Below are 22281 nucleotides of genomic sequence, written 5' to 3' on the forward strand. Positions count from 1 at the left end.
CCTGGTGATTTTCTCATTTGCGAGTATCAACTCGATGAAAACGATATTACGACTCCGTGGGGATGACCGGGAGTCTGTTGTACGCCAACGCTGGACATATTCTGGTACTTTACTTGTACTACTGCGACTGGAGCTCTGCTGCTGGCAGCCGATTAAACCTCCACTTACTCCCTTAACTATAAAAACCCTCGGCTCTTTATGGTTTCTGTTAAATAACCCGAGGTAATAATTAAAATACGAGTGTGATGAGTGGACATAAACTTTGTAATATAACGCTGTCATTTATATTTAACCCTCGGATGTTGAGGGATAAGAAATGAACTTTTATTTGAATTGTTATTCATTTATAATTTATTTATCGGGAATTATTTATGAATAGCTCTGGGATTTAAGTGGAGGTTTGTGTCGTGAAAGCTGGGATTTTAGTTTTCGCAGGTTTTTACTTTTTCTTTTGAGAATGTGGCTGAGTCATCTCTTTCTTAAGCGATTATTTTCTCATTTTTCTCTGGTAATCTGTACATACCCATGTGCATTCACTCCATTACTCTGATAGTTCTCTCAATCTTTTTCCTGTAGACACGAATGTCGAGGGAAAATAATGAAAAATAAATAAAAAGGTTTAGTTTACTCTTTTTTTTGTTGTTGAGAATCGTACAATTATTAAATTGAACTCGGTGGTTTTTCGCTGTCGTAACGGTCATGCACTCAGTTATCCTCCTTTGCACGTATCTAGAGGATTTTCTTTTGTGCACGGCAAATTGTCCGGGATAGAGACCAGAAGAGTATCAAGTATTAAAGGGAAAACGAGTTATGTATTTTTTAAAGACGACGTACTTGAATTTATCAAAATTCACTAAATCTATTTACTAACTTTTTTATTTGCAAATTAAAATACCTAGAATTTAATCGACCATGTTCATACACTGTCGAAAATTGGGAGTCGATTCAAAGTGATTTCGAATTTTAATTCAATCCGGATTCATTTCGTCACTCGGAGTTACTGAGTTTTGAAAAAAATCACGACAACTGATCCCAGACAAGTGATCTCACGATAAATGACCCGACAGACAATTTCACAAAACAATTAATTATTAATTAATTACTATGACATGAGTAATTATTTCAGTATTTATGGAGGAATATTTGAGGTGAAGAATATAAATGACAGTATTAATGGATAACGTCCGTTTACGTATGATATTAAATTACGCGGTAGTAACTAAAGTAATTAAATGCCTGGTAATTTTTCAAGTAAAAAAAAAATTTTATACAATTGTAGAAAATTATATATAAAGTGGATAGAAAAAATGGCCCGATCCAGTTGTATACAATCTGTACACAGAAAAAAAAGTTATCGAGTCAAGAAAATATTTTTGAAGACAAACGTTTTCGGGAACCAAGTCAAGATTTTCTTGAGCCAACAGAATTTGTCTTGGTTAAAAAAAATTCGTCTTGGTCGGAGAAGATTTCTACTTTATCTGAGAAAATTTAGGTCTCCAAAAAAATATCCTTTAATCAAGAATATTTACCTTCAGTCGAGAATTTTTTTTTTCTGTGTATAGAAACTGTATACAATTTGTATAGAATTGTATACAATTTCTATACAGATTGTACACAATTGGATCGGGCCATTTCTTTTATCCAATTTATATATAATTTTATTGAATTGTATAAAATCTTTTTTCATCGGGAATAAAATTTCGGAAATTAGAAATCGGAGAATTTTTATAGAGAAAATAAATAAATTATTTTAGTCAATTAGTTTCGAATGAGATGAAAACATGGAGACTCTTCACTCAAAGTCAAAACACCCGTACAAAAATGGATTGATCACTCATTGATCATTGACTGATCAATCATTGATCACGGATTGATCAACAACTCATCGTAAATTGATCAATAATTGATCAGTCAGTAATCAACCATAGATCAATGAGAGATCACTTAAAGATCAATAACTGATCACTCTGAGGAGAATAATCTGATAGTGATCAATCAGAGATCAGTTAGAGATCACCCAGTGATCATTCAGCAACAACCTATAGATCATTCGAAAATCGCATAAAAATCGTCCAGTGTTTAAATAAAAATCTTAATTTCTCTGATATCTCCGAGTGATCTATAGATTGTCGCTGATTGACCACTGGGTGATCTCTAACTGATCTCTGATTGATCACTGTCAGATTATTCTCCTCAGAGTGATCAGTTATTGATCTTTAAGTGATCTCTTATTGATCTGTCGTTGATTACTGACTGATCAATTATTGATCAATTAACGATGAGTTGTTGATCAATCCGTGATCGATGATTGATCAGTCAGTGATCAGTCAGTGATCAGTCAGTGATCAGTCAGTGATCAATCCATTTTTGTACGGGCAATTATTATAAAAAAATAAATTTCGTTACAATAAAAAATATTTGTAGTTTAAAAACCCGGTACGCGCCGTACAATAATTCGTCCTATATCGAACCACGGACCTGGCTATTTTTCAACGCGAACAGAGGCTGTTTATGCACAAAAAGAATTTACATATAAATAGAAAAGTGTATTTTTTTATTTATTAAATCGGCGCACAAAACCTTAAACTTGCTCACGGCAACCGAGCTTACGATTGACCAACAGCCATCAACGCAGTAGTCTACAGCGGGCTCGGATTGCCCACAGGAGCAGACTCAGCCACTGTTTTCCTGTTCTATTAGAAGCTAAATGGAATAAACAATATATAAACAATTAAAATTGACTACCGCGACCGGAGCCCGGTGGCTCAATAATTATTCGAACCGTGACTTGAAAATTTAAAACGCGGGCAGAGGCATTTTTCATTCATCGACGCAGAATTTACTTTTTCTATCAGCAAACAAAATCCTGAATGCTCACGGCAATCGAACTTCCGCTTGACTCTGACGAGAAGTGTTGACACCTATATGGTTTGACATAGTCAAAGGACATGATAGGCAGGACCAACAGCGATCAACGTAGCAGTCTACAGCAGACTCAAATTGCCCAAAGGAGCAACTGGCCTCTGCTATACTAATTATAAATTATTTGAACTTTTAAAATTACAGTCAATAAATTTTCTCACCGATCAAAGGATTTTCCGAACGATTTGTTAATTTTTAAAAAATTTTTTTGAGAAATCGGGTGCCAGATCTTGTTAAAATCATGTAATGTCATATAATAATAAATAAAATAAACGGCGGACAAAAATGACTCTAGGTGCTCACATTTAAAACTCCGGTGAATCCTCCCCTGCGCTGACGCACTTGGGTCATCATCGTTTAACTGCACCAGCGCACATTTAGCTTCCCTTCTCCCCACTTAAAACAGAATTAGTGAAAATACACTAATTACCAGAGAAATAAATATCCCTTTTGCTACTCTCTCACTAGTAAAAAGTGTTCAATATTTTCACTATCTCAAATTTCGAAGAGTCCCCCAACAGCCGATTCCGGCCCAGTCGCCCTTACTACAGAGGTGCATCCACGAGTCCTGAAGAAACTGGTGGACACAGTGACTCTGTCGGAAAAGCGACCGATTCGGAGACTGTAGCAGATAGAGAATCATTTTGAACAGAGAAGCTGCGTTAATTTGTATTTGAAAATGATTAATTTACATTTTTAAAAAACAGTTACATTCATTAAACTCAAAAAAAAAAAAAGATAAATTACAAAATATGCAACTTCTCTGTTCAATGACCACGTTGTCCACCACCTCCGCACGCCCATAACAGTACGAGACTGCACGGCTCTATCTGCTCGCTATTTTTAGTAATAATGCAGAACCCCCAAAGGGGATGTGCCCACAGCAGACAGATCTCTCTGTGAGGTCTATCGTCGGATTAATAAATGTCCTGAAGGAGCATTCAGTGGCGACCCGACAGCAACCAGAAATTCCTGGCCCTGCAAGGCCCCACCACTTATTTACCTCTGAACTAATTTTCAAAATTTACTCTTTAATTTCTTAACTGAGCTTATTTTGACCCTAATTTTTCAAAATTCAAATTGATTTTAATGAAAACGCGACCGCTGGTTCGGCCTTGATCAGACAAGCCACCAGTATCTTGATTTCTTCAGGACCATGATACGGCAACTTGAGTGACTCCGACGGAATGAATAAACGTAAAACTAAAAATGAGCTCGAAAATATTTTTTATTATGAAATCCAAATTTTCATTCGTTTTGAAAATATATTTATAAAAAAGTTTTAATTATTTAACCAAAATGCTGTCATCTCATTCTGTTTTCACTTAGACTTGAGTAATTTATTTATTTGTTGCATTAAATTTATTAAAAATATCAAAATAAATTATTTTTTATCAAAGCAGAATCAGAATCTCTAGTGATTAGAAATTAATAATTCTTCAGTAGATTTCATACAGAATTGTTCCAACGCCAAACGAGAAAATCTCTCGCTGATGATTTCGTTAATAAATTTAAAAAAAAATAAAAATAAATTTCAGACTTTCAAACGTTGATGAAATTATCGCAACGAGACCTAGTAGACAAAGGATACACTAACTCGGTTCTCATTTGATAAGAAAAATTCTTTGTTATCAACGCAGGGTCGAGAACTAATCCTATGAGATTACAAGATCACGAACTTACAGTCGGTAATAGAACTGCCTTTGAAATTTTTTTTTAAATTTCCCGCATTTTTCAAAACTGTTCCAATAATAGCGGCAGTAAAATTATTGTACGTTGACAAAAAAAATAAGAATTCATCAGACAAGAATAATGAAAAATTAGTAATAACCTTCAGGTTATCGAAATAATTTATCAGTATGGAAATCAGTTGATGAAAAAAATAGAAATCAATAAAATAAATGAAAATAATAAATTTGTTGGCAGACTCACCAGTACTGCAGTCTCCGAGTTCCGTTACCAGGGAATCTGCGATTTAACATCAGCTCCAACAATATCACTATCACTTCACTTTATCACTCACTACTTCACACTACTCACTTTACACATCAAACATGATTCTGAAATTAGCAAACAATTAACAATTTTCGATTTTTTATTTCAAGAATTTAAGTAAAAAAAAAAAAAAAAAAAGTTGGAAATATGCACATGTAGAAAATTTTAAAAACTTTAAGTGCAATTTTTAAAAATATTTTTTTGTTTAAATTTACGGTTATAAAAAATAATTCAAAAATTATTAGACGACGGCTAACTTCAGTATCATCATCTGTCACTAAATTGCACATAATTTAATCACCAATGTAAATTAAACACCACAATGACTATTATAAATGTCACTAAAATATTTATTGAATTATATATGTTCGAATATTGTCTGTAGCTGATTCATTGTCCGACTTCTAGCCGTTACGGATTTAATTGAAACTGCAGCGCCACGGTCGTTTTGGAAACTACTTCCCGCTTGCGGCCATTTTAGTTTTTGAAACTCGCGCATGCGCACTAGCGGAAAAATTTGGAACTTTCGTACTTTAGCAAAATCATTTTAATTATAATCAGACGAGACTTTAAAAATAAATTCCACGATTTAAAAAGTAACTCGTAAAAAATACTCAAAATATTGTAATGAAAATTAATTATTTTTTAATTGAAAATAAAAACTGAGTCATTTTAAATAAAAAAAATATTTATGTAATTATTTATAAATGTCACTAATTAATTAACCGAAAGCTTTAACATTTGAAATTTATACTCAATAAAAAAAAAACTTTAGTTATAATAAAAGCAAACATCAAATTCAACATCACCGAGAACGTCAAGAAGCTGCTAGAAGTCGAGCATCAGCTCCAACATTCGTGCCGGCCATTTTAATTTAATTGACACTCGAAATTTAATTTTTTTAAATTACTTATTGTCCACCCACTCAACCATTTATTAACACAGTCATTATCACTAATCACAATTTAATAATTCACTCCTTATTACAAAAATATTGAATTAATAATCAGACATTCTGACAACACAAGACTTTAGTTTACGGACTGAGTAGCTCTGACCGTTGTGAACCAAAGTGAACCTACTGCGCAACTGACTGACGCCGAACTCTACCGCCCCCTTGTTTTTCAAATTTCGCGCATGCGTATCGATTTTGAGAGCTTTTATTACAACAGCCCGTCATCCGGACAATCTTTTTACTATCAGTCGGCTAGAGTAATTTTTTAAACTAAAATTTTTCATGATTGTCAATGTAGCAGACATCAGACAAATTTACAATTAATCATAAATCGAGTAAATAATTAATAAAATAAAATTTTTAAAAACCGCGAATTTAAAAAATTTTGAAATTTATAAGTGCATTGTTTACAAATATTTTTTTTTTAATTATTTATTTATAATTTTAAATTTATCGGATGTCTGCTACATTGACGCTCGTAAATTTTTCTTGTTATTCCTGCACTAACTGCTTATTAGAAATTATTTAATACACATAATTAATAAAAATTATTTGTGTAACGCTAAGAAAATTAAAAACTTATGACCCTGAAGTTAGCAGACATTTGAAAATTTTAGAATTTTTGTTTTTCAAAAAATCAATTGCAAAAGAACCAAATGAAATTATGCACATGTAGAAAATTTTAAAAACCACAGGTGCAATTTTTTAAAATATTTTTTTTTATGGTTTATCGTCCGAAAAAAAATTCAAAAATTTCTAGACGTCTGCTAACTTCAGCATCATAAAAACTTAAAAAAAAATCGGTCTATAAGTTGACCCTGCGGGCCAGCCCTAAAACTTCCCGCTATTTTCGAGCTCAACGAGCTCGAAAACACTATTGTGAATACATTTTCAAGCTCTTCGAGCTCGCAAATACTTGTGTATGTCATTGTTTTGTAAAAAACCATTTTTTAGCATTTCTTTCTCCCACGATATCTCGCGAACGAATTAACCGATTTTGATGGTTGAGGCGGCAATCGACGCGTTTTGTCAAGTTCTAAAGCTGATCAAATTTTGGATTCGATTTATCGAGTCGTTTTTGTGATATTTCCGGAAAAATAAAAAAATTTTTTTTTTTTAATTCTTTCGACAACGGTTTCTCTTGAACGAATGAAGCGATTTTGATGGTTGAGGTGGCATTCGACGCGGCTTATAAAGCTCTAGAGCCCAGTCCATTTTGGAATCAATCTATCGAGCACATTAAAAGTTATCAAAAAAAAACATTTTTCAAAAAACTTTATTTTTGGAATATCTCTGAACGAGCCCTACCGATCAAGCTCAATTTTCTCTCGGCTTCAAGATATTGTCAATCCGCGTCGAATGACACCTTAAAGTTCAAAATCGGTTCATCCGTTCAAAAGATACAGGTATTTACATACGTACGTACGTACGTACATACATACATACATACACTCGGACATCATCGTGAAATTAGTCAGAATAGCTCCCTCGGACCTCGAAACGTCGACATCTGATGGAAATTCGATTTTCGTAAATCGGACCGAAACCAATAACTTCCCGAATTTTTGAAAATTTACAATTTTCTTAGCGGGAAGTTAAAAAAAAGGGAAACTAAGGATGGACGGATGTCCGAATGTATGTATGTACGTTAGGGTGAGCCAAAAAAAACAACCTATCGAATTTACGTCTTAAAAAGGACCTATATATCGAGAAAAAAATTCTCCCATTGGGCAAAATTTTTAGCTCAATTTTAAAAGGTGTCGGTAGCCATTTCAAATTTCCCATTTAAATAACATGCAAAAAAATTTTCTTTGATTAAAAATATTATAACTTTTGAACCGTGTGAGATAAAAATTCGGCTCTGCAATATTCTTGTATGGCATTAAATTTCTTAAAAGAAAGTCCTGGGAGTCGAATTTGTAAACTTGATATTTCGTATACTAACAGGCCATCAAAGTCTAGAGTAAACAGAATCATACAAATTTAAGGCTTTGATATTAAAAATATCAATACTACGAGAAAATTTGATCTACATGTAGTGCAATGAAATCACCAACAATATCCACGTTGTTACAAATAATATTTTGTTATCGATCACAATAAAAGAAAAGTATTTGGAAAATCCAAATAAAGCCTTAAATTTTGATGATTCTGTTTGCTCTAGACTTTGATAGCCTGTTAGTATACGAAATATCAAGTTTACAAATTCGACTCCCAAGACTTTCTTTTAAGAAATTTAATGCCATACAAGAATATTCTAGAGCCGAATTTTTATCTCACATGGTTCAAAAGTTATAATATTTTTAATCAAAAAAATTTTTTTTGCATGTTATTTAAATGGGAAATTAAAAATGGCTACCGACACCTTTTAAAATTGAGCTAAAAATTTTGCCCAATGGGAGAATTTTTTTCTTGATATATAGGTCCTTTTTAAGACGTAAATTCGATAGGTTGGTTTTTTTTGCTCACCCTAATGTACGTATACATCTATAAATATGAGTGCGAATGTAGCAAACATCAGACAAATAAAATAAAAACTGTAATATATCAATTATTAAAATAAGTAGGGTAGAAGAATCATGATTTTTTATTTCATTTGTCAATTTATATCTAGTGGTTCAATTTCACTTTAATAAAAAGTGACAGGATAATGGGTTTGTTGGCTTATATTTAAATATATTCAAGTAAAAAAGCGTGATATTATTTCTCAAGCAATAAACAATGTTTTTTCTTTATTCAATACAAACTATATGGTACAAAATTTATACACAACAACGCACAGTTTTGTTTTGTTCTTCATCATTAATTCTATTCCTATTTACTCAATTATTTAGTCATCAGTATCACTCGATTCAATAAATCTTTCAACCTCATTAAATCCTTTCTCATCACTCTACCAAGTTCAATAAACTATTTGACATTCAGATAGTGGGTACAAAGGGCCAGAACTTAACAGTAGATTACACTTGTTAAAAAAAATCATAAAAATAATCCTTTTTATTTTCCTTTCTTTATTTTTTTTCATTATCGCTGAAAAAAAAATATTCGACACTACTTATTAAACTAATCAGTCGATTAACGGACTCGGTGGAGAAACGTGGCCTTTATTATCATAAATTATCATCGTCTATTCATATTAATAATAACTGTCATCATGTATCTGTTGGAGCCACAATCAACAGGTTTTAAAAAAAGTCCCCAAATTAAAAATATAAATTTTTAAAAATTGGGTTGTTCAGAGATAAAACATTTAAATCGTGAATGGCTCGATCTACGAGCACTGCTGACAACATTTAAAACCAATTTCGTATTTTATTTATGTTAACTCTCCAGTCTTACACAATTATCTAGATAGTACTAATACAATATATCTAGTGACAAGTTTACGAGGATATATATATATTTAGACACAGTAAATACATTTATTTATTTATTATTTTACATTTATTTTCTTATCCTCGCTCTATCATGTCATCGTTTACTTTTTGGTTGAAATATGTAATAAAATATAGTCATTGTCGATGTGTTTGCTTAATTGTAAAAATTTTATTACTTTAGATTTTTACTTGACACAATAAATCGGTTATTTATCTCCTTCTATTTTTATCAAATCAATTTTTTTTAAGTCTCCAAAGACGATCCTGTAGTTAGCAGACACTTGATAATTTTCGGATTTTTTTTTTTCAACGATTTAATTTAAAAAAAAAAAAAATAAAAATATGCACATGTAGGAAATTAATAAAACTGTAGGTGCAATTTTTTGAAATATTTTTTTTACTCGTTTTTTAAAAAATCTATAAATTATTTGACGTCGGCTAACTTCAGTATCATTTTTTAAAGTCATATTTTTTAAAAAATTTTTAACTCGTCAAATTAATAAAAACCAAATTTGAAACTTCAAATTGCTCCCTCTAGTTGGTACTTCAAGAAACTACACGACCTCGGCGTATATTTTTTTATAAAACTTCAGAATGATCTTGAAGTAGAAGAGAATTAAAAATTTTCCGATTTTTTTCTCAACAAATTAATTAAAAAAAAACTAAACTAAAAATATGCACATAAAGAAAATTTAATAAACTATAGGTGCAATTTTTACAAATATTTTTTTTTTATAATATATCGTTTGAAAAAAAATTCGAAAATTATTAGACGGCTGACTTGAAATTATCCTGAAGTTAGCAGACAGTCAGCAATTTTTTGATTTTTATTTTCAACAAGTCGATTACAAAAAAAAAAAAAAAAAATATACACATATAGAAAATTCAAAAAACTATAAGTGCAATTTTTTTGAATATTTTTTTTTATGATTTGTCGATTTCAAAAAATTTAAAAATTATCAGACGTCGGCCAACTTCAGTATCATCTTCAGATGGTCATTTAAAAAAATGATTTTAGATAAAAATAGACGGAGTTTACCGAAATATATATATATGTGTTAAATTTAAAATTTAAATCGCTGGAGTTTTACAAAATTGGTCAATATCTAAGTTAATTTTTTATATTATCATATTATTTAAGTTATTTATTTGTTCAATACAATAGCCACTTTGACCCTCCAATGCGCGTTTACAATTTTAAAAAAACTTCAAAGCTAGCAAGCATTTTATTTTTCTTGATATGTACTCATTGCATGAGAGTCGCATAGAATTGTACGTCTGATATTTTAAAATTACTAAAAAAAAATAATTATAATAAATTAAATTGTTATTACTTTTGTCATGATCAATTTAAAACTAAAAAAAAATGTTTATATAATATATAACATATATAAATATATATAAAAAAAAATTTCATGCATTCACGATTAATTTAAAACAATTGATACTAGTACATTCAGCAGATAATGACGACGTAAACGCGAATGCGAAGCCGGCGATGATAACAGTGGCACAGAAATTTAATAATTATAATTATAATTATATTATAAAAACTTATATAACTTTTTATACGACGATTGGTAATTATGCAGACTTAATATATTTTAGACAAAATTTTTTTTTTATGAGTTTGAATTTACCAGACATCAGACAGATTTAAAATTATTAATAAATAGAGTAAATAATTAATAAAATAAAATTAAAAAAAAATACGCATTTAAAAAATTTCCAAATTAATAAGTGCATTTTTTTCAAATATTTTTTTTTAATTATTTACTCTATTTATTTACAATTTTAAATTTGTCTGATGTCTGCTACATTGACACTCATTTTTTCTGTAAATTAATCAGCTTAAATTTTATTTATTTTTCACTCTTAATTTGTGAAAGCAAATTTGAAAAAAAAAAAGGCGCGTAAAAAATTAAAAAATATTTGCTGTGAAAAAAAATAAAAAAAGCTGCATAATTACCGGCAATTATAAATATAATTGTTATTATTATTTAATAGGAGTATAAAGAGTAGGATTAATACATTCATTCTATATATATACATACACTTGTACACTTACATTAATAATAAATCAATGAAATTTATTATAAAATATTAACCGCTGAAAATATCTATCTCCAGTGCACTCCCGAGTGCTTTCTAATCACATTAATAGTCGTTTTAAACACTAACAATACACAAAAGCTAGACATCTTATCCAAATATTATTTTATTTATCACTGGATTTTAAATTACAATCGAGAGCTCAATAAAATCAACAGATTTTTATTACTTTTTAGTTTTATCTGAACACGAAATTAATAGCTGGATGAAAAATTATCACCGATAATTATATTTAATCAATTAATTTAATCAAAAGAAAAATAATAATATATTTTGATAATAGAACAAGCTAGAACACACGCGAGCCTCAGACGTTACATTCACAGCCTGACCGAGTGCTCACCAATCAACGATTTTAAATCATTTATTTAATTGTACGTTTATTTATCCGTTATTTTTTATACTACCAGAGTAAAAATAACTTTTTTTTTTAATTAGTATTATTTTAAATTCAAAAATTCAATTTTTTACCGCCGGTTATTTTTACTCCGGTTGGGGTTCCGGGTGATTTTACCACCGGTTATTTTTAGGGCTGCCTCATTTTATGAAAAAATAAAAATCAAACTGAATTTTTATTCATTTCACTTGAAATTTAATTAATGGCGCGAAAGTTTAAAAACAAATTTTTTATTATTTAAATTTTTCCCGCCATTTATTAAGGGCATTTTTTGATTGACCCGAGAGGTTTATCTGTGCCCCCCCCCCCCTTCCTTTTTTAAAAATTTATTTAATAACTTTCAATTGTCATAATCATTTTAAAATTTTATTAATTAATTTTCAAAAATTTAAAGCATTAATTAAAAAAATGACACTTTCGCCGAGATATAGATTTTTTAAAAAATTACTCACAGTTGTTATCAATTGGGAGTTAAACGAAATTTGGTAAATGAATTTTAGCTTCACAAATTTGAAATTCAAAATTAAAATGTTGACATGAAGATTTAACCGAAATTTATTTTCAAAATTTCGTTTAACTCCTAATTGATATCAACTGTAAATAATTTTTTCAAAAATCTATGTCTCGGCGAAATTGACATTTTTTCAATTAATGCTTTAATTTTTTAATTAATTGATAAAATTTCGATACGCTGATGACAGTTGGAAGTCATTCGAAAATTTTAAAAAAGTGGGGGGGGGACTGGCCTTAATAAAATTTTGCTTTTATTTTTCCGGTAACATGAGACACTTTTTTACCCCGGTTATTTAACTTGTTCAAGTAATCACGCGATACACAAGCTATCATTCCGTTAAATTCCCGCTTGTTTAAAATAAATATCGAGCTCATATATTTATTACCAATAAAAATATTAAAAATAAAAGCAAAGCTACATCTATTATAATTACAAACAATCATTACTACTAAACACACACTTACAATAATAATAATAATAGTATTTATTTATATATATATTTGTCCACTTGACTGTGGATTTGAGTATTAATGACTGTAAAATTAGCGCTGACGAGATCACACAAGACGAAAAGAAAAGTCAGTATGTAGCAAAATATTATTCGTCGGTACTAAAAGTGTATATATAATATATGATAGTAAAAAGAAAAAAAAATAAATATAAATTTACATAGTATTGTAGACGGGGCTGCTGTGCCTAGGCCTGACCTGCAGCCTGGTGAGTGGATGAGTACGGCCATGCTGTTGCTGTTGTTTTTTAGCGGCTTTTGCTACGACACTTGCGACAACAACACTCGGCGATGGTACCATTGGAGGCCTACCGGGTGCTTCGACACCCACGGCGCCGCTCCCTTCCGCCATGAACACCGAGGAGTTTATAATAATAGGCGCGGATCGACGTGCGAATTCTTGGGGTGCGATTCTGGACTTTGCCGGGGGATGGACTTCCAGTCCGGCAGTAAAATCTCGGTCCTTGTGCGAACGTAATTGAATGGCCTCGGTCCTTCGTAAGTCACCGGGAGGTTTAGCGACTTCGTATTTACCTACAAGTACTTTTACTGATAAATCTTCAGAGCTGTCTGGTCTTGAGTCCGGGTCATCGTCTTTGCCCATCATCGAACTGCTGTCACGGCAGGTGGCAGTGATGCTAGAGGACGTCCGTATTTTCGACTCGCTGTGAGCGATAACCGGAGAAGAGGGAAGACTCCGTATTATTTTCGAGTCTCGTTTTGGCCAGCCTTCGGTGATGTTTTCACCGGCTGCGGAATTTGTGTCGGGACTTTTTTCAAATTTGCTTTTAGCTTCGAACTCTTTCTTGAGATTCTTTACGATTCCCGCTTTGTTTCGCGAGCCTTCGGAGGATGACGAAGAAGAAGATGAAGACGAAGATGAAGAGGAAGCTGAAGAACAGGGTGGCTCGGGTGGCGAGTCGTCGACAGAGAGACAACGTTTGCTAAAATTCGGTTTATTATTTAAATTCTCTAGGATCATTTTGTGGTGTTTGACAGACGGACACTGGGGTGTATTGACAACACAGGGGCTCGAGGTCTCGCTCTCAGATCTACAAGTTCTCAATAATGAGCCCGATGGCAGGTCGGTATCAGTCAAGAGAGCTGAGGGTGCTGGTGCGCTAGTCGATAGTCTTCCAATTTGTCTAGTGACTGCCGCCGGTGAAATGTCTATTCCCCTGACAGGGCTGTCGACTGTTTCTTTATGATTGTCATCAGTCGGCGACGAGTCTCGCCTTTGTGGCGTAGGCGAGGGGTTGCACTGCTCGAGCAATACAGGATATGACTCTGCATTGGCATCATCAGTCGGCAGTCTTGAATTATTAATGTTACCATTAATATTACTACTACTATTATTTACCATCAATAATTTTTCCTCATCACTCTGTGTGCAGACACGTTTTACAGTCCCAGTTCCAGTCCCTTCTTCCAGTTTTTGTTTCGTGCGCTTTACCGTTCCCGGATGCCAGGGTATTTCTTCTCTGTCATAAGGAAACAGTCCGCTGGAACCCAGAGGGTCTGGATTCGGACGCATGTCATACGATCCCCAGGAACTGTTCCTCGATGGTAAAGTCGCCCAAGAACTGTGAACAGAATTATTGTCAAGTACAACAGCACTGTCGTAGCTGCTCCAAGAGCTCTGACGACTCGGTAGCTCGCGCGGTTCCCGTCTTTCTTCACGATCAAATACTTTGTCTAACTGTGCGCTAAATAAATCACCGTCTTTTTTAGTCCTTCTTCTTGTGTTGGTGTTGGTACTAGAACTGGTACTTGTACTTGTACTCATTCCAGTATTTAAACTGATAGTCATACTTGTACTTGTACTTACACTTGTATTAGTATTGGTATTAGTAACACTAGCAGAAGCAATTGCTTCACTTGTATCACTAGTACCTCCAGAGAGACTATTTTTATTGCTACTTAATAGATTACTAAATTTATTGTCAGCTGTTGAAGCTGTCCAGACTAGACAATCATTAACTCGCGTATCTTTATCATAAACTTTTTGACGACATGGATCCAGGCCATTTTCAACCACACGTTCGTTATCTGAAGGACTACTCAGAGGCTTGACACCATCATCGGACTCTGGAGATGAAGGTTTGCTGCCCGATTCAAATTGATTCGTCAAATTAAGAACAAGACCCCGTCGTCTGTGGCCCTGGATCTCGAGCTTGCTGAGACACTTGCTGCTGGGAGTTGTGTCAGGACCTGGTAGATGGACTATCTGGTTCTGGGAGACGCTGTAGGACTGGCCATTGTCACAAGGCATCAGGACATTCCTCGCCTCCTGCTCTACCGCCGGCTGTTTAACATTTGCCGCACGCAGCAGCTCCTCCCGCGTTATCTCCGTGACGGTTACTGCCGTCGCAGTCTTGTCGATGCTCTCCAGCGACTGTGACAAAGGAGCTGGTAAAATATTATCAACGATCTCGACATATGGCGACCAGCTCTTGGGCCTCTTGCCAGTTTTTTTTAACTCCAGTCCTGATGCTTGATTAGTTATTCCGTTTCGCGTCTCGTGTTTGTCTTCCTCACACTCGACGCTGTTTCCCTTCGTTCTGCCCGGTCGCGCGTTGCTGGTTGTCATCGCCGCTGACGTTGTTGGTGATTTTAAATTTGTGTCTGACTTAGAACGCTGTAATTTTTCTTTGTTTTTCATCGCGTCTAAAATTCCTTGATAGGTTTCCAACTGCAGGAGAAAATTATTGTTTGGTTTTATACAATTCCGTTTGTCTTTCACGTGTTTCCATGCTTGAGAAAAATCCCAATTGTAGGCTTTCATTGCGTACGCTATCACCACAGAAGCTGAACGCGATACGCCCATCTTGCAATGCACCAGCACTTTTGAACCCTCTTTGCGCGCTTTTGTTATGTACTTAAATGTGTCGTCCCAGTGCTTAAGCAAATCCGTTTTCTCATCGTCGTACACTCGCACATTTAAATAATTGAACATACCCGGGAAAAAATTGTCAATCTCTCTGGTCACGTTCAAAATATGTTTTACCCTTGAAAAAAAAAAAAAATACAGTCAATTATATTCAAACTTTTTTTAAAAAAAATTGTAGAGTACTCGTAAAAAAATCTAGTAATTTTTTGATTTTTTTTTTAACAATAAATTATAAAAAAAAAATATTTGAAAAATTTGTACATGTAGTTTTTTAAATTTTCTACATGTGCATATTTTTATTTTATTTTTTTTTTATAATTGACTTGTTTAAAAAAAATCCAAAATTACTAATTGTCTGTTAACGTCAGGATCATCATAAAAAAAAGTAATAAAATTAAAGTGACTTTAACTCAGTTAAAATTGTCGAGTTACATAGAAAAAAAAATCATTTCGAAGCTTTAAGTCTATTTTAAGATGACATTGGTTATTTTTATAAAAATATTTATTTTAAAATCTCAGATCGAGAAAAAAAATTTTAAATTTTCGAATTTCGGGATGGGGCTAAAACTCAAAAAAAAATTAGAGACATTTGAAAGCTCTGAGTTTTAGAATTATGATAATTGAAAGGGAAAGTGGTTTTTATTGCTGGGTCATTAAATAAAATGGAACAAATTGTCGTAGAAAATTAAAAAAAAAAACTAAATTTTAAGGTAAAAGCTCCTATACCCGCTCAGTATTATTAGTCGCTCTTTAACTGTTTAAGGCGTTTTTTTATAATTTTTATAAAAAAAATTACAACTAAAAATATTATTATTGATAAATAATTATTTGTGAATCTAAATATATTAAAATATGAGATATCAAATTATTTTATAATAAATTACAAATTTAAATTAAATGACTGTTTTCAAAATCGCCCAAAGCCGGGAATTTTTTACTTTAACGTTCATTCGTTAGATTAAATTTAAGTTACGTCAAATTTTTTAAGAATTGATATAACTAGGGTAAGAGCACCAGTACCCAGCCCCAAACCAGTAGCCAGCCACCTCATGTTAAATTATATCTATATATATTTTGAGCCAATGTTAAAGTATATATATGACCGGCTGGCTACTGGTTAGGGGCTGGGTACTGGTGCTCTTACCCTATATCTTATCAAATACATTTTTAAAATTCATGGAATTTTATATTATGAAAGAATAGAGTCATATAATTTATAAATTATTTTCCAAATCAATAAACTTATCATAGTTTAATTGATATTGTCTTGAAGCGACTATAGGGCCATGTGTTGGTCGAGTAATGGTACATCACAACTTTTAGTAATAGTCTACTTGCCCTACTACGAAACTTTGTGGCGAAAAATTGCCGTAGTCAAATAAAAAATTGAATAAAATAGAGAATAATCTCGGGAATCTCACGGTATAAAAACCCGGCAAAAAAAGGTGTAATTTTTTTTGTTATTAACAAAAACGTTTTGCAAGTAAAGCCTCAGTCTACTTTAACGGAATACTGGATAAAGATTTTTCTCATGCAGTTAATGAAATGTACAAAATTAAATAATTCAATCTTTTATGAATCGTTTGGTCACAAAGTTTATACGAAAATGTTAATTATTAATTATGAAAATAATTATTTAATTTAATCAACACAAAAAAATACTAGCCTAACAGCTGCTGTTTGTACCGACGTGGTCGGTATAATAATTAATATAATAATTAATAATTAATAATTAACATTTTCGTATAAACTTTGTGACCAAACGATTCATAAAAGATTGAATTATATTATTTTGTACATTTCATTAACTGCATGAGAAAAATCTTTATCCAGTATTCCGTTAAAGTAGACTGAGGCTTTACTTGCAAAACGTTTTTGTTAATAACAAAAAAAATTACACCTTTTTTTGCCGGGTTTTTATACCGTGAGATTCCCGAGATTATTCTCTATTTTATTCAATTTTTTATTTGACTACGGCAATTTTTCGCCACAAAGTTTCGTAGTAGGGCAAGTACACGGAGAAAAATGTTGGTTCAAAACCTACTAATTTTTATTATGCTGTCGACGAAACTTGAAACAGTAAGGGAAGCATCCACAAAATTATTATGCTCTTATGAAAAATTATTATGCCGCATCACAATTATTATAATGTATGGAAGTAATTTTTATTAAATCTTATCGATAAGTGTCTCGCGCGTAGTAAGTATTATGATACAGCATAATAATTTTTCGTATGAGCATAATAATTTTGTGGATGCTTACCTTACTGTTTCAAGTTTCGTCGACAGCATAATAAAAATTAGTAGGTTTTAAACCAACATTTTTCTCCGTGTAGACTATAAGCGACTATGGGTACACTCAAAGACCTTATTCAAAAAATTAATAATAATTAATTATTCTTCAAACTTAAATTTTATTCTAATACTCGAAACTTCAAAAAATAACTATAAAAAAAAAATATCGTTTTTCATTTTATTTATTAATTTGTATTGAGTGATTTAATCTCGCTCCAATGAAAATTAAGCGGGTAGAGAGGCTTTTACCTTAGATAAAATAATTTATTTGTCAAAAACGAATTTTAAAAAATTTTCAAGGGTTTTGCTGTAAGAGATTTGGAAACTAGAGAATTTAAATGAATTTTTTTATTTTCTTTGCCGCGCGACTTTTTTGAATGTCGATGATTTGATTGCAACAATAAATCTCACATTAAAAATAACCGCTTTTAATTTTATTATTTTTTTTTATGATAAAGATAAAAAAATAAAAGTAGAGTTACCCATTCTTTTGTAGTTCCTCAAGGTTGCTGGCATTCCACTCGCTACCAAGATAAACATGATCAAAAATTTCCGTAGGCGCATCCATTTGTCCCAAAATAGTGAGCATTTCTTGATCAATAAATGGCTTGAATTCACCGAGATCCATATCAAGATCCTCTTCAAGTCTGCCCCGTATATATTTCGAGGTCACTTCATCCAAGTCCACGGACATCATTATTCCTTTCAAGGTATCACGGATAACACGTTCTGTTTCTTCACGCTCACGTGGCCTGTCAACCAATCAAATATTTAAATAATAAAGAGCTGAGATCAACGCAACAGATACTCGAGATTACACGCGTGTGAAGAAAAAAAAAGTTCTTAATATAAGAGACTGTAATTTAAAATAAATACGCCGAAAATAACAATAAAAATATACATACACTATAAATATATATGTAGTTATTATAAATATATATTTAGGTAAAGATAAAAAAGTCTCGTGTATGTAAACGTCAACAAACTGTTTGTTGGCTCTTGACCAAAAAGAAAAAACACCGCGGGAATACTAAAGTTGAATTTATAAATGTAAATACTTTTGTCCAATGGCCTCATGTTCAACTATTATATTAATCGATTATAGTTTAAATTACTACAATAATACGTGCTGTGTATTAGTTTAAGTGTTAAAAGTGTTACGCAAACAATGATTTATAAATATATCAAATTGACATTGATAAAAGTAATGAATAAATTTAAATTATGTCGAGTGTATATTTTTTTGAGCTGCTCCAGGTGCTGATAGTAAGGGAGGAGGGGGCAAAGTAGGCCCCTTAAAATTTTCAAAACTTCAAAAAATATGGGGGCGAAGTGGGCCCCTCAAAATTTTTTATACGCCAATAAATCCGGAGGTATAATAAGCTTATCGAAATTTTTTATATAATGAGGGCTAAAATAGACCACCAAAACTATTCCATGGTGGCCACAGATTTTTGAGATTGAAATTCCCTGACATTTCCAGGTATTCCAGTCGGTGTCACGTTTAAATAACCGCGACAAAATAACCGAATGACAAAATAACCACGACAAAATAACCGACGACAAAATAACCGACGACAAAATAACCGTATAACTAAATAACCGACGACAAAATAACCGTATAACAAAATAACTGACGACAAAATAACCGAATGGCAAAATAACCGTATAACAAAATAACCGACGACAAAATAACCGAATGACAAAATAACCGTATAACAAAATAACCGACGACAAAATAACCGAATGACAAACTAACCGACGACAAAATAACCGACGACAAAACACACAAAATCCATAATAAAAGGGCGGTTATTTTATCATTCGGTTATTTTGTCGTGGTTATTTTGTCTTTGGCTGAACTGTTACGCAACCTTCCAGTCAAACAATTAAAAAATTCCCTGACTATGTGTAGTAATATTAAATCATTGGAAATATTTATTTAATTAAAAATAAAATGGTATAAGTCCGTTGAATAAATAATCAATCATTGTCGTTAAATGAAACTTTATTTTATATTTGTCAATGTTCATTGTTTTTTTTTATTTATTAAATAAATAATTAATTATTTTTTATTTTAAATCCATGTTTCTATATAACTTACTCTAGCATAAAATATAAGCACCGCGCCAATTTTTAAACAATTTTGACAGAAATAAAAATTTATCGGATTTTTTCAGTCAAAAAAAAAGAACGTGAAAATTTTTCCAGCTTTGTAATGAAATTCCCTGACATTTCCAGGTTTTCCAAAAATGTGGCCACCATGTGTTCATTAAATATAATTTATTAAGAAAATTAAAGATAATAAAATTACGTTTTAAAGTTATATCGCAGCAGACTATTAAAATGACTTTCATATTATTAAAATACAATTGTTTTAGTTATCTGCAAATATCACACGTGTAAAGAATAAAAAATATCAAATCCGAAATTTTTTCGAGAGCCCACTTGCCCCTAATTTTTGATTTTTCAATTTTAATGGACGCAGCACAATGAAGTGACAATAAGTATCAAGGGTCTAAAAAGAAGTAAAAGCGTAAAAAAAATTAACGATATAATTATTTTCCTTAAGGGGCCCACTCTGCCCCCTCCCCTCTCCTAAATAGTTAATTTTAATCTATTATTTTATTGGGTTTAGTATCAGTTACAAGATGGGAAGGACAGATGAAGATGAAGATGGAGATGAAGATTAAGATTGAGATGGAAACTCACTTGCTCCGAACGCTGTCTGGCGAGGGCGGCCTTCGCGACTCGAGATTGTCCATCGCGTGCCATTCGTTGAGACACGACCGATCACTCTCGATTCTTTGCTCATAGTAACTGACCCAGTCATGAGACAATCCTCCCAAAAAGTAATTCTGTTCTCGTGCTTTGCTCGATACTTTGTGCAGAGTCTGCAATGCCGACCTGTAAAAACAAAATTCATTTATAAAAATTTTTTTTTTTATAGACTGGATTTAAAATTTTTTTTCAGAGCAAGACATCTTTACATTTGAACGAACTGCCGAGACTTGGATTGTTAATGCAGCGAGAAGAAGATCTCACATTCCATATAACTGACGCATTTGTAATTTGATTCACGTAATCAAATACGCCCTCGACTACTCTCGTCATCGCATTATCATGACAGTTAAATAACACTAGCATTTTGTTCCCCGGTTAATTAATTATCATCATCATCATAATCATTATCGTGGTAATAAAATAATTTAAAGTAGATTGTAAACCAAATGTCGGTTTTCAACGATTGTGAGGCAAATGTGTTTTGAAGCACTTTGTTTATGTATCATAGATATTTATTATCGCTTCCGGTTTCTGTAAGTTTAAAAAGGGGAGTAAGAAGGCAGGAAAAACCACAAGATTCCGCATTACTTTGACCTAACCTTGCTATAATCTAATCTACGCCGTAACATTGTTCGCTCAGGCCGCAATCTTACTTAAGTTTCTCCGCGAAATTGTTTGACAATAAAATGAAACAATAAAATTTATATATTTTAGCTTTCAAAAAATTTTTTTACGATTCGAAAGTACGGTTCAGTTCGATTGATTTTTTTTTACCGTAAAAATATTTATCCTGATAATTTAAATGGCCATAAAAATTCACATAAACGTGGAAAAATTTTAATGTTTCCTACAATTTTTTTTTCTTCGCCCTCAGAAAAAATCCGGATGAAAAAATTTTATTTTTTTTTTAAATCGAAAATAAGGCTTGTGGGGAATTTATTCAAGTTTCTAAAGCTGCCCTTAAAATTACTGTGCGACCATTAGTTGCGAGATATCGATAATCAAAAACAAAAAGATCCTTTTTCATTTGAAGGCTGATATCTCTGCAACAAATTGTCGTACAAAGAAACAAAAAAAAGCAAATTGTAGCTGAATAAATTTTCTAAACGAGCCATAAATTGATTTTTATGAAAAAAATTTTCCCGGCCCCGTAGACCCAAAAAACAAAACCAAAAAATTTAGAAAAATTTTGACTCAGGCTATTTCTTATGATTCCGCAAAAATCGTGACTCAAAAAATTATTTTGCTTGAAGATCTTTAAGCTAGAGATTTCTAGCTTTAATTTGCTTTTTTTTTTTCAATACGATCATTTTTCACGAAAATACAGGCTTCCAAAAATCACTAAAAAATTTATAAAATTTTCTTGTTCCTTTAATTTTTTTAATGAATGAATTCTTTAATTAATGAATTAAAATTTTTTAAAAATGCACATTTAAAAAATTTAAAAATTAACAAGTGTATTTTTTATAAATATTTTTTTTTTCTTAAATATCTATTCTATTTATTTATAATTTTAAATTTGTCTGATATCTG

General features: G+C 31.8%; 1 protein-coding gene across 2 annotated transcripts in view; it reads right to left on the reverse strand.

The window, feature by feature from the left end:
* Positions 1–9292: 9292 nt before the first annotated feature.
* The window catches only part of LOC130664403 (protein phosphatase Slingshot), a 47588-nt gene continuing 34599 nt past the window's right edge, over positions 9293–22281 (reverse strand). For both annotated transcript variants that reach the window (XM_057464241.1, XM_057464242.1), the window contains 3 exons: positions 20677–20871; positions 18447–18716; positions 9293–15788 (listed from right to left, as the gene is read on the reverse strand). In XM_057464241.1, the coding sequence (XP_057320224.1) occupies positions 12938–15788; positions 18447–18716; positions 20677–20871 (3316 nt within the window). In that variant the 3' untranslated portion in view covers positions 9293–12937. The remainder of the gene's footprint in view (positions 15789–18446; positions 18717–20676; positions 20872–22281) is intronic.

Source organism: Microplitis mediator, chromosome 3 (assembly GCF_029852145.1).
Source record: "Microplitis mediator isolate UGA2020A chromosome 3, iyMicMedi2.1, whole genome shotgun sequence".
Classification (NCBI taxonomy): Eukaryota; Metazoa; Arthropoda; class Insecta; order Hymenoptera; family Braconidae; genus Microplitis; species Microplitis mediator.